This window comes from Lepidochelys olivacea (genome assembly GCF_965140295.1).
Source record: "Lepidochelys olivacea isolate rLepOli2 genome assembly, chromosome: 8".
In the NCBI taxonomy this organism is placed as follows: domain Eukaryota; kingdom Metazoa; phylum Chordata; order Testudines; family Cheloniidae; genus Lepidochelys; species Lepidochelys olivacea.
Window position 1 is genome coordinate 6,515,866 of NC_140418.1, and position 13,936 is coordinate 6,529,801.

Sequence of the window (13,936 nt, forward strand, 5' to 3'; positions counted from 1 at the left end):
TTCCCCTCCCCTCCCGAACTCTTCTGAAATGATGCCCCCGGGCCCAGTTTAGTTGTACACCACGTAGCCCCATTGACTGCCATGGGGTTACTCCTGATTTACACTGGCCCAAGCTTTATATCTGCCCTCCCAGCAATCTACAGAGGCGTCTGCAGACTCCAGACAGACCGACAAGCCTCTCCGAGCCCAACGGGGCCCCATGGGATGTGCTCTGGGACCACCACCTTAGAGCCTGGCCAGGCCTCAAGGTGCACTTGGGAGCTTGAATGGAAGCTGCTTACACAGGGTCCACACTAAGTGGGAAGGTCCTGCACTAGGGGGAGGAGAAGGGAGATCGGATCCTTTCCAGCCTAGACGTGGAACAGCTGGGAGCCAGTCCTGTTCCCTTTGAAGTCAAGGGCAAAACTTCCCCGGATTGCAGTAGCTTAGGCTCAGGCCCCGCCGAGGGAGCGGGTCTCAGGAGCACGGGGGAAGTGGCGCCAGCATTTTTGCCGCACAGAGGAGGCCATTTGGCTCTCAAAATGGCGCACCCAACATGCGTGCGAGGTCACGCCAGCGGGGCTGTTCTGACTGTGTACAGCCCAGTCAGGACCACAGCACTGCTCAGGAGTGACCGCTGCTCACTGATGACTTGAGACTCGCAGGCCTGCACGGTTTTAGAGCGGGTTAACTATTGGTATTTGCAGTGTGACTTTCTACTGAAATAGTGAAATCGGTGCAATCCCGAGGGTGGGCACAGTCCTGGTGAGATAAAGGGGCTTCACTTCAGTATAGGCTATTCCCGTTCCCTACGGGAATAAAGCACCTTTGCACCAACACACACACACACAGAGGTGTATCTCTTTAGCTACATGGGGTATCGTTCGCTACAGTGTTTGTGTGTGGGCAAGGCCTGAGTAAAACATAAGATCACAGAAATGTGGGTCTGGAAGGGACCTCAGGACGTCAAGTTCAGCCCCCTGGACCAGAATCAAACCAAGGGAGCCAAGTTGGTTGGGAAATAATTAACTTTCCCTGTCAAACATTTTCAACAAAAACAACAGGGGGGAATCCTTTGTGTTGCAATTTTTCAGATTTTCAGATTGTGGAAAACCACAATATTTCTGTGTCTGGGTTTTCCTGTTTTTCAGTGAAAACCCAACTATTTTCCAGAGAAATGGACTTTATTGTGTGAAAATCCCAAGTTTTGTCAAAGAAGCTGTTTTCCTTCTGAAAAGCTTTTTGGACATAAATTTTTCCACCAATTCTCTCAGGAAGAAAGGGTGTACAGCATGCCACCTCCTGCTCGCTGCCCTGTCTCCTCTCCTCCTTCACTCTTGCTTGGTTTTGCAGAAACTATCCGATGTTTCCAGCGGCGACTCCACATCCCTGGAAACCCGTTTCTTGAGCATTTTGTGCACCCGGAGTTACCCCCATCTCCGCAGAGGTAGGAGCACATTAATCCCCAGCATCTGGCCCCATGACTAGTCGTGAATTCTTCGATCTGACCTGTGGTGACCACATTGCGGCTTCCTGGAAGAGTGAGCTTTCGATGGCCTCGCCCATAGTGATGCAGCCCCTGATAAGAGGGTGGAAATTTTCCTTTCACCCGAGGGAAAGAGTGGCAGACCCTGCATCTCTGGGTCCTGGTTGCCAACTGCGCCTGCCTTAGGAAATACCCATGTGCTGTTTTGTAACCGTTCCTTCTGGCACCTACTTAGCCTTTCCTAACACAGACCAGAGGGCTTGATCTTCAGGTCCTAGGGGCATGTGGCTTGGGGCAGGATGCAAAGGAGGGGCTTAGGTGGCTTTGTGCCCTGCTCCCCTGCACCCCAATCTTGGGGTCAACTTGAGGCTGGTTTGGCCTGCAGCAGAACTTAGAGCAGCCTCAGGACTGGGGGGCTGGGACTTTGTATGCTCTGGCTTGTGACTTGCTCTCTTCTCCTTCGGTCCCTAGTGTTTCAAGAGTTCATTAAAATGACCAACCATGACGTGGCACACACCATCCGGAAGCACATGTCTGGAGACGTGAGGGATGCCTTCGTGGCCATAGGTCAGTTTCCCGCTGTGTGCTCAGTGGGTAAGGGGGGGCCAGGATTCTACTGTGTACACTGGCCCACTATGGGATGGTGCATGGCCCTGTGGGGCTCTCTGCCATTGCCCATGCAGGGGGTTCCTTTACTAGGTTACGCAAATCACAATCCACTTTAAGACCTGCAGTCCCATGTAACACACCTCTCTAGGGCTGGCTCTGGGGCGCCTCTTTTCTCCCTGAGTGTTCGGCTGGATCGGGGCCATAGTGAGTTCATGGTGCTGTACTATAGTCTCCAGTCCTGTGTTGATGAAGTCAAGGAGAGTTTTGCAAGTGACCGCAGTGGGAACTGGGCAGGGCCCATTGTTAGGAAGGGATTGTATTATTTAAATATTGTCATGGTATCGGGAAAGCTGTCTTTTATTCTCTCTTGTTTTCTGTATGAAAGCCATAATCAAAATCATAATAGGGGCAAACAAAAGAAAATCGGGGATTGGTTCTGGTCCGTCTTCTCCATTCAGTGGAGATGAGGCAGCTGGATAATTCAGAGCCTGCTAATTGCCTGCCTGGATTTGGGCGGGGAGAGATCTTAGAGAGTGGCTTAAACTGTGAAGTTGGGATCTAGGGTGAAATTCTGACCCCACTGAAGTCAATGGGAGTTTTGCCATTGATTTCATTGGGATCAAGTTTTCCCCCTGCGTTCCTATCCCAGCCCCGCTAACATACAGGGAGGATGGTTGCTCCCTCTGAAATACCCAAGCAGAGAGCAAACAGCGCCCCCAAGGCAAAAGCTGTTAGAGGGGCTATACTGTGGGGACTGATTCCCCCATGCCAGCCCCCACTGGGGTATCCTGGAGACTTACTGCTATTGCTGGGGGTGTGGGGCAGGACTGGTTACTTGGTCCTCGGCACGGTTTCCAGACTGTCTCTCTCTGCTTGCAGTGCGGAGCGTCAAGGACAAGCCAGCTTTCTTTGCCGACAAGCTCTACGACTCCATGAAGGTGAACATAAACTCTCCGTTTGGGGTTCCCGTGGCAACTGGGCCCTCTTTGCACTTTGCAGCCTGGCTGGAGCCGGGGCGGCCCTCTAGCAGTGGCTGGTATTTTCCGTTCCGTGGGTTCAGGTGAAGCATCCGCCTGGCTGCTCCAGGTGCAATGCCTCTGCCCCGCATTATGTCCGACGACAGTGTCGCTGCTACCATGCTTCCCTGGGCACGAAGATTTGGGAAACTTGTCTAATTTATCAGCTAGAGGAACGGTGGGAGGGGACCTCACCGTGCTCCCGCCCTGCCCGTTTTGCTTATTGTACTTTCTCCCCACGTTGCCAGGGCATTGGCACCGATGAGAGAACCCTCACCAGGATCATGGTGTCCAGGAGCGAGATCGATCTGCTGAACATCCGGCGTGTGTTCAAGGAGATGCATGAGAAGTCACTCCACCACATGATTGAGGTGAGGCGGAGGCGGGAACTTCCCTGTCACATTCCCACTGGGCGCTGTCCCTATCATTGACCAGGAGTGGGCCAGGCTTTAAAGATATGCCTCTTAGCTGGGCCTTTGCCCTTAAAGTTGACTGCAGGGGAATGTCCTGGCTCTTCTGAATCGCTGGCCATTAGTGTCACCATGGTGACTGCTGGGTGCTTTAGAAAGTCTGGCCCCCCACTGTTTCGGGGAGCCAGCTAGTCCATCTGCCAGGGGATCCAGGTTTGTGCCCTGCTGGATGGTAACCGGCACTTTGTCCATTCACGCTTTAAATGTACCAGGCAGGCAGTGAACATTGTGAGTGAAAATTTCTAAGGTACTTCTAAGAGGCTTGTCCCCATAATGTCTGGGCCCCAGCAGTATTGATCACTGCCTTCTGCTGGAGATCAAAATGCTTCAAGGGCCAGATTGCACTCCCCTTATCGGGTTGATATAAGATTCTCCTCCCTCCCGGAGGGTGAGACTGATTTGCAGAGGCAGAGATCCCAGATGGATTCTGGCTTTTCATTTCTCTCTGGCGTTTGTTTCCTTATTGCAGAAGGACACCTCCGGCGATTACTGCAAAGCTCTGCTGGCCATTTGCGGAGGGGACGACTAAGCTGCCCCGGGAGCCCTGTGAAAGCCTGTCCCTGTGTCTGAGCCATCACGTTCACACAGCCTAGATGTCACTGTAGCTTTTAGGGGGCTTCAGAGGACGTTCAGTTCCACTTGGAAGAAGATTCACCTCGAAAAACGTACCGCAGAAGAGTGTAACATTGCAAGCAGTGCAGACCACCCAGGTGGTCAAGGGGTGGGGATTTGGGGGGTGGGGGGGAATTATTGTCTGAATTGGTGCAAGATGACTCGTGTCCAAATGTGTCACTAACCCAGGAAGTTACTGTGATATAAGAAACATTTTAAACCACAGAAATAAAACCTTAATGTTGCTGACCATGGAACGACTCCAGTTCGCTTGTTGCAAGACCTTCATGTGAGAGAAAGCCCATCTTCTCAGAATCTTGTGTAAGGCTGAGTGCCACTTAGTTCTGTCATCTGATCAAGTTGGCTGCTGCATGCTCTGCTACCTTCACTCCCATGGGTATTTTCTGTGGGAAATCTGTCTTTTTTCTTTCTGGTGGCATGTGGAACGGAATACCCAAGGGAAATAGTGGGAACGGTACATGCAAAAACCATCCAGGGACTTCATGGTTTAATTCCAAAATACAGAGCTGTCAGGAGTTCTCCAAGTGCTGTGTGACCCAGAGTCCGCTCCAAATGGAAACAGAAATCCAGTCCAGGATCTGTCTGAACTGGGAAGAGGTTGGTTAATTAAACCCATTGTTCATTCCCTGGCAATAGCCTACGTAAGCTTCCCTTTTCCTCTGTGAAAAATCTGGACTGGATCTCTGTACCTTTACGGAATGGACTGTGGTTACAATTCTGGATATTAGATATTTGTGTGGCTATTGGTACAATGAAGCTGAAGTAAAAATCTGACCTTCCTGCCCTCACCTCTGATCCCATTCATGGTTTGATGTGCTTTACAAGCTGCTAATGGGGCACTCAAAGCACATGTGCCAAACCTGTAATATGCACCCAACAATTACCTATTTTAAAATTGCCCTCAGATCCTAGGAAGTGTTGCTGGTTGGAAATTCGAATATCCATTCTGCAGGAAATTCCAACATTTTGGAAATTGTTTCCATTCTGAATCGGGGGGAAAAAAACATTGAAATGTCAAAACTTTTTTGCCAAATTGATGTTTCCAAATTGAAATTTTTTTTGGAACTTCCACCTGTTGTTATAAATATAATAATTAAAACATCAACATCAAAATGAAATGATAACGTGGAACCTATGTTTTGAAATTATCAAAACAAGAACGTCAAAATGATTTGTTTAGATAGTGCCACCAAAAATTCTTTGCAATCGACATGTTCCCGCAAAACATTACAATTTGGACATAAGGGTAAAGCCCTGCACGGATACAAAAATGTGTATCCACATCTGGGCCACAATCCACAAAAATTGTCTGTGGATCCTCAGATTTGCAGGGCTTTGCTTACCGTGGCTGGGCTGAGGCTCCGAGGCACCGTCCCCCCTCTGCTTCCCCCTCCGCCAGAGCCGGGGCAGGGCTTGCTATGCAGGCAGCTGGGGGGAGCCAGCGAGGAGTCGCTGACCCTCCACCTGCCCTTGGCCGGGTTGGGAGCCTGGGGGGCAGGGACACGGCTGGGGGCTGCTCTCAGCCCCCTCGCCCCCATCCCCACACCGTGGGCAGGTGGAGGGTCCGCACCACAGTTCCTCACAGCTGCCTGCCCAGTTCTTACCATCAGAGCCCTGTGCAGATGCAAAATTTGTATCCGCATCCGAGTGGCTATCCACAAAAATGGTCCACGGATATAAAGCGGATACCCGTGGATTTGCAGGGCTCTACAAAAGGGCATTTTCCAAAGGAAAACTGTTCCATCAAAAAATTTTTAACCCACTCTCCTCGTACCTTACCATACCCTGCCACCCCATGTACAACAAACAGGCAACCCAAGCGGAGGGACAACATTGCAATGCAAGCTCATAATCCCCAAAACACAGCTGGCTTGAGGGTGGGCCACGTAACGTAGCAGCTGGCATTTAACCCATGTTGCTGCCATCTGTTGGGAAGAGCTGAGAGCATTTTGCAGGAGGATGTTTTAAAAGGGGCTAAAGCTATTGTATGAAGTTCAATTCAGTGCTGGGCCTGTCAGCCCTGTGGGCATGAGCAGGTTAGACTCAAGAACGGAGCAGGTCTAGTGGTTGCTCTGACCCACTCGCTCCTCCGCGCTGCTCATCGAGAATGTTCTAAGTAGGCATCTATCCGTGGAAGCTGTGAGGCAGTTACTGCTTTGAGTCACCGGGGGGTGAATTCGGAGTAATTCCATTGACTTGGTGGAGATGTGACACCTCTGTCGGAAGGTGTGTCATTAGATATGACACCTCTGTCGGAAGAGGAATCCAGAGCAGCACGTCAAGTGTCTCTGTTCGCTTGGAAACAGGAAGATTGACAGCAACACGCACACTGCTGGCAAATGTGATGCTGAGCTACCACTGCCCTTTTGGGCACAGCATCCTTGTGTAACTCTGACTCCTGAGGGTGGAGCTTGTTTGTCTGCATATGCTGGGGGCCACCCCAAACTGCACAACTAGAGACCAGCTGCTTCCATTCACTGGCAAGCCAAGCATAGAGAGATGATCCCCAAAGGTCTGGGAAGTCTGTTTGTTTTGGCCCTGTGCTCGGAGGAGATTGCCCTAAACTCACTCTCCGCCACCTGCCAGAAATTCCAGCTGAACCTGACACACTGAGACCAGTGTCTTTGTTTTCATGTGTGAGGAATTTCCCTGGGAGGGCGTGGCTATGAAGTTAAGTCCTGGCTGCTCCCTGTTGAGTGGATGAGGGCACCAAAGTCACTCAGTGATAGGAGGGAGAAATCCTCCTCAAAGGGGCTCCCTTTGCAACACCGATTCTCTGACATTACCCCTGCCACTGATGGTTTAGCCCCAGGGCATCCATCTATTGATCTAGGTCCTTATCTGGCCCTTACTGCTGTGGTAACGAAGCTCCATTAGCTATAGCTCCAGCAGAAACAAGCCATCATCACTGTAACCACCATCTACACTAACCGTAACACCCCGAGCTCCATGTCTGCTCCTGCTGTTGTTAGTGCTGGTTAGTACCCAGCACTCGCTGGTGGCAGAATTTCCAAAGATCCTCAGTGCAGACCTAGACCATGAAATCAATGTCCCATCACTGTGAGAAGCTCAGCAGCCCCTAAAAGCATCCCAAGCCAGGAGGGAGCAATTCCTGGTGGCCTGGAGTATGTCGGAGGTGGGGTCCCCATCCCTGCCCTCCTCCCCCGAACAATAGGAGTGCTGTAGTGGTTTGGGGAACTCAAGCACAGTCCTACAGGATTCATTCTGCATTTGGAGTATTTTCCCTCTTCATCCCTCCCCTCCAGTGCTTTGGGAAATAATCCAACTCCACCTTCTTCTCTACTTCCCAGGCAGCCCCCCTGAAATTGTCCTTGTTCATCATCATGGATGAGTGGGGAAGAGTGCAGCTATTTCTGCAGTGAGAAGTGTAACCGAAACCAAAAGTGCAGTAGCACCCACTTGAAACGAATGACGAGGAAATGAGGGAGTAACAACCTCTGGGCTCCAAGGTTTAAGACTTCTTGTGTACCAAAAAGATAACTCAGTCACCGTGTAAACTACTGGCACTTTCTGCGGTGCAGGAAATTGGGTGGTGCGGGGGAGAAGTGATCTTATTTAACTTCTGACAGACTTCTTGATGCTATGCAAGGCCTCAGGGAAGGAATAGGCTCTGCTGCAAGGTGCTCGCAAGAGCAAGCAGGATGGCATTTGGTTAATTGAAGCAGCCTGAGCCAAGCATAGTGGTTCCCCTGCGCAGGGTTTAAATGCATCTTGATCCCCCTCTGGCAGCACTTCTTGCTACTCTTGTTCTAGGTCCCTGTCTAGCAGCCCCTGCTATCCTGGTCCTGTGAGGCTCATGGCCAAGTCTACGGGCGGGGGAGTGTGTGTGACCTTTACAAATGGAGATATTTGAAGGTGAGAAGCCTTGAATCCAGGCCATCTTCACCCATCTAGGATTTTAGTCCTGGTCTCCAGAGGAGAGCCGGGACTATCCCTCCAGTACACCTCTCTCTCCCACATCATGCATTGGAGCTGAGCCTGTTCTAAGCTCAGATGCCATGGGTTGAACTTTCCCAGCCTTGAAACCTTTCTCAGGACCTCACCTGACTAGAGTATGTGATTCTGAAGGCAAATGGCGACCTCTGGTAATTACCTCTGGTAATTCAATGGACACCTGTAACCAGGAAAGCGTCATCGGTCCTAGGTGGTATTTCGTCTCTCACCTGTCACACCCCAAATAGCTTCTCTCCCTGCCTCCAGTAAGTACATGAAAAGGGCCATGCAGGGATTTCCCTACACCCCCCTACCCATGGGGGTGTTTACTTCACCCCCCCTTCCCCAGTTTTGTGAACTAGTTACATGCAGTGTTGCCAATTTAGTGATTGTTTGGAAATTTGAATTGAAATTGAAACATTAATACACACTTTAAAAGCATATACAGTGTATGATAAAATACGTGTATCTGAAAAAGTATAAGAGATTTGAAAAGTATGAACATAGACTAGCTTCCTTATACAGCTGTTGTTTTTATGACCACATCAGTGCATTCATTTTGGTGATGTTGGCCAACCTAATAATTTCAAATTATGATTTGTAAGCAAAGTCTAAATGAGCTCTCCCTGCCAGCTAGTGATGAGCTGGGGGCTGGGGGGAAAGGCTTCAGGACCAGATTGTATTTACATTCACACCTAATCTACCTAGGTATCCAGCAAATAGAGCTGTGTTGCCCAAGTGACAGATTTTGGCTGGGGTTGGGTTACAAATCACTTGAATTCGGGGTGGGGGGAGAAATGTTCTTATTGTCTGAGTAAAGGGCAGTAGAACTGTACTTAGCCTGTGCCGATTGAGGGCATCGAGAGAGGGTGAGGACAGGTGTTTTACTTGATGGTCTGCCTGAGTCACAAGTACTGTTTGACCTGCCCCTCTCCACTGTTTAAAGACAGAGCTGATTAGGCTCCACAGAGAGTCTTTTGTTGTGTTCAGTGACCACTACAGCTGAGATCACTGAGAATCAGGTCTAAGTGCTCAGACCTGCTGTGGGACAGTGTTTCTGTGGAAGAGACGGCCCAGTCTTCTCTAGCAGCGAGGTTCCCCCACTGAGAGCTCAGCTGAAATCACTGAGAGCTGGGTGGGACCTCAAGAGACCAACTCTCAGAGGTCACAGTGGCAGGTGGCAGCAGAAGGTGACGGCGCAGGACCATTGGCGACAGAGCGATGGAGTGAACGGTGGCACAACGAACAACAGTGGCCAGAGCGAACAGTGAGCAGCTGGAGGAGCGAGCAAGGTGCCTTCTTGCCCCCCACCTGGGAGGTGAACTCACGTGAAAGCACCTCTGAACTCAGTCTCCACTGACCAAGGACAACACCAGTGAGTGTTAATGAGGCTGTTACACAACACAGTTCATGCGAACAAACATGGCTGTGGCATCCTACTTTCTATTTAGGCAAGAGATACCGCACACTACAAACTGGAGGCCAATGTTAAGTGCATGGTCACTTGTTCATCCTGAAGTTGAACACTGGTTCTGAACAAGACCAGCAAATGCTCACTGTCTTTCTGCAAGAAACTCAACTGACTGGCTAGACGCACGTGGTACAACAGTGAAAGACTCAACAGTTGAAAAAGTGAAGAACTCTCTCACCACATTCAAAAAATTTGCATACATGGCTGATGAATGCACCTATGGAAATGGTCGTCAAGTATTAAGTCATTGTGTACGTTATCTTGATGTCAGGGGTAGGCCAGTACATGCATTTCTAGATGTTCAAGTTATAGAAGATAGATTGGCTGCATCTGTGACAACCCACATCTTAGAAGAGTTAAATGCTTGTCAGTTAGACCCCAAACAGATGGCTGCGTGTGCGTTTGACGGAGCTGCAAACTTCTCTGGAAGACACGGTGGAGTGCAAGCTTTGCTCAGAGAAAAGTGTTACCATAATCTCTCCTATACACACTATATCTACTCCAACTAGCGCTAGTATGAGCTGCAGACTCTTTAAATTTATAGCTTTTTAAATGTCTTTTGATGTCTTCATTATATTCTTTTTTCAACAAGAGTCCAAAAAGCCTGAATATCTTGGAAAATATAGAAGATACACTGGAACTGAAGTTCATATTAGTCCAACCTGGGAAAACCCTCTGGCTTTCTCATGAACGATCCTTGGCTGTTGTCTTAAAATTAGTGCAGCCATTATTACTGGCTTTGGAAAGTATCTACCAAAATGGGATGGATCTAAGTAGTGAGGCTGGTGGATTACTTTTGCTACTATGTTTAGAGAAGACTATTGCCATTCCCTCTCTTCTAAGTCTACTGTTGAAACCCCTTGGGTCATTAAACAATGCCATCCAGGCATCTGCTACAACACTAGTAGATCTTTGTCCAGCAATAGAAGCTACCTTTGGGTCAATCAGAGAGCTATCCATTGAAAAAATACTGGAAGAAGCAAAGACTTCAGTCCAGAAGTTGACTAATGAAGGCATTTATATTGAATCCTTAAGAGAAGAGGACAAGAAGTGTTTGTTAAGACAACTGAAAAAGTACACAGACTAGATTCTTAAAAATCTACAACAGTGATTTCTAGATTCTACTCAACCTCTACGTAGCTTTTACAGATCCCTGTCTTATAAAACACCGACAGTTGAGTGGAGTGAGGCAGTACCAGCAATGGGGGTCCCATGTGCTCAGGACAGAATAGAGAATTTGAATACAGAGTGGAATATCCTAAGACGAATGAATGAATATTTGACTTCAACTTCTTTTTTATCATCATTAGTGGCTCGACCTGATCTTTATGCGGTGTTTCCTGGGCTGAAAGAACTAGGAATTTATCTCTTGCTACTCCCAGTCACAACAGCTACAGTGGGGCGTTCTTTTTCATCATTGAATAGAATTTTGTGTTTTGAAAACTTCTGCCTGATCATGGGAATGAACTAATGAGCATATCAACTGAAGGACTGGAAGTACCGGACACACGAGAAGCCACCAAAGATGAACGCATTGCATTCAAGAAGTTCATTAACAGAGTTGTGCAAAATTATAACAAGAAACCAAGAAGAATGTAGATGATGTGCTTCATAGACGGCTTGAGTAGCCAACTTTAATTTGTGTGATGATTTAAAAATCTAATAAAATGGTCATGAAACATGTTTCAGTTTTTACTATGGTGCCATACAGCCCACCTTCACCCTCACAGTCTCACCCCTCATCGGCCCTGACACCCCCCTGAAAATTTGAACACCCCCCTAATTTCAATTCCTGGGGAAAACCATGTCAAACACAGAAATAAATGCAACAGGAAAGCTCTTCTAATGGTTTAAGAGCCACAGCGCTATAGAAGGAAGGGGGGACGGGTACAATAAAAAAAGGGAAGCACCCAAAAGCTGACTCGTGGGTGAGGTATGAATGCAGGTCTGGGTCTGTCTTCTCCCCTCCACCCCCACCCGCACCCCCCCACCAGGAAAACAAGGCCTTTGGTGTTCCCACAGGAAACTGTCTGTGAGGGTCAGAGGTTCATGTACAAGTATGAGAACAGAGAGGGCCAGACACACACAGCTGCTTTGCATTCTGCAGCAGCATCACTGCCAGTGATGGATTGTTTCCAGGCAAAGCAAAATTGCATTTCATTTGTTGCAACACTTAAAAAACCCCCAAAGCCAGCGATTTGAGTCCCAAATGGATGACCTTTCACTCTGGGTCAGTTCCCAGGGTTATTGCAGGTCCTCTTTGCTGCTGACATACTCTGGGAGGTCTGGCGAATGTATTCAGCATGAGGCTGGCTTTGGGGCCTAGCCCCTCTTCCTACATTCCATGCTGTGGCCTTATTAAGCTTCTGACTTCTGGCCAGAACCGACTGTGCTACTTTGGAGAAATCTGAGTGCACTAAAACACCAGCAAGCTGGATTTTGGAGCAGTGATTTCAGCATGTTTCTCTGTATGTGGTGGGGAGTGAGTAGGTTATTCTTGTTTTTCTCTGGCTTTTCAGCCCTCCCAAACTAGACAGATAAGGAGGAAACAATCTTGATTCTAGGGTTGCCAATTTTGGTTGGACTCCAAGGACAATTCTGGAGGGTTGACAACCCTTCTTGACGCCTGTTTTCACACAAAACTCCCTGTACCAGTTTTAATGGTCCACCATCACAAACCAGCTCCGTGGAACTGGCTTGTGCAGAAAGGGACCTGTTCTCACCAGAGACAGTGGATGGAAACTAGAGCTGGGTCCCAAGTTGATGTCCCTGCTGGAGGTGTATTGGCCATGGGGCCCGGTTATTTACAGACAAGTATAGCTGCAGAAAGCTGGTAAAGGCATGACCATGTTATGCTATTGTGTTACTCTTTCAGTTGTCAGAGTAGCAGCCGCGTTAGTCTGTGTGCACAAAAAGAAAAGGAGTACTAGTGGCACCTTAGAGATTAACCAATTTATTTGAGCATGAGCTTTCGTGAGCTACAGCTCACTTCATCGGATGCATACCGTGGATGCATCCGATGAAGGGAGCTGTAGCTCACGAAAGCTCATGCTCAAATAAATTGGTTAGTCTCTAAGGTGCCAGTAGTACTCCTTTTCTTTCAGTTGTGTCTCTACTGCCTAATTTTCTCAGTGCATGGGACAAATCCCCTTCCCCACCCACACAGGGCTGTCCCAGGAACCTGCTCATCTCTGCGGTGCCGACATTCCAGAAGATGATGATTGTTAATTGTTTCCTGTTGTCGTGTCCAGTTAAAGGCAATTTGATGGCAAACAGTTCTGAGTCTCTCCCATGTGTGTGACTTGACCTTGAAAATTTAGGCTTGACATAGCTAAAGGCTAAAGCAAAGCAAAACATGATCTGAGATCTCTTGGGACCAAATTCTCTGTTACTGCATATGGCTCTGCTGCTATCACTAGAGCTGCACCAGAATGTGGCCCATAGAATTGGCCATGCCTCATCTTGATTTCACAGTTCTTGTTCGCCACCAAATGGTCTCAAGTACCTACAGTCATGGGAATGGAATGATGACCTCCTTGCTGATGGAACACCACCCAGCTCCATCTCTGGCTAGGTCCTGAAGGTAATCTGGCTGGATATTCAGTCTATGCCCATCACTGATGATCAGATCATGCCACCAAAGCTTTTGGTGCCCATAGGATTGCTGGCTGGGTAGTGGAGATCCTTGGTACAAGTTCTGGAAAGTGGGGGGAGTTATTTGATTAAATGAAAGGGTAAAAGCCCCAGTATGATGGGATGGGTCATGGAGGAAGCTGCTATTTAGGCATGAGCCTAAATAGCTTGGTGCATTCCATAGGCCGTGGGCTGCAAAAGGTATGGAGAAGCAATTGCCTACCTTAACTCTCTTCTCTTCTTCCCTCTAATAGTCCTGTCCCCTTCCTCTCCCCTCCTCCCATTATCACTTCTCCCCTCCACACATCTTCTTTCCCTCTCTCACCTCCTCAATGGTGCATTCTCCTTCTCCTCTTTCCCTCTCAGTTCCTGCCTCCATCCTACTTGATCTCCGAATCATCCCTCTCCCTCGCACTCTGTCCCTGAGCCCTCTCATGCTGCCAGGGTAATCTGAGTGCATGATTTACATAGTCAGGTCTTGATGTTCTGGAAATCCCCTTCTGTGGCCAAAGCTTCCTCCCTGAGCTCAGAAGGCGTCATCCTCGCAGTTCTTCTGCTTTCCTTTGTCAACCAAAGCAACAAAACAGACCAGCCTGGACTGGTAAATACTCCAGCCACAGAAGCAGCGAAACCCCACTTCTGATGTCAGTAGATGCCGAGATGTCAGAAATGTGGTGCCCTGCGC

At 48.7% G+C, this 13,936-nt stretch overlaps 1 protein-coding gene across 2 annotated transcripts in view; it reads left to right on the forward strand.

The window, feature by feature from the left end:
* ANXA6 (annexin A6) overlaps positions 1-4,429 on the forward strand; it is a 37,821-nt gene extending 33,392 nt beyond the window's left edge. For both annotated transcript variants that reach the window (XM_084636993.1, XM_084636994.1), the window contains 5 exons: positions 1,333-1,426; positions 1,937-2,032; positions 2,954-3,012; positions 3,339-3,461; positions 4,030-4,429. In XM_084636993.1, the coding sequence (XP_084493119.1) occupies positions 1,333-1,426; positions 1,937-2,032; positions 2,954-3,012; positions 3,339-3,461; positions 4,030-4,089 (432 nt within the window). In that variant the 3' untranslated portion in view covers positions 4,090-4,429. The remainder of the gene's footprint in view (positions 1-1,332; positions 1,427-1,936; positions 2,033-2,953; positions 3,013-3,338; positions 3,462-4,029) is intronic.
* The last annotated feature ends 9,507 nt before the right edge of the window (positions 4,430-13,936 follow it).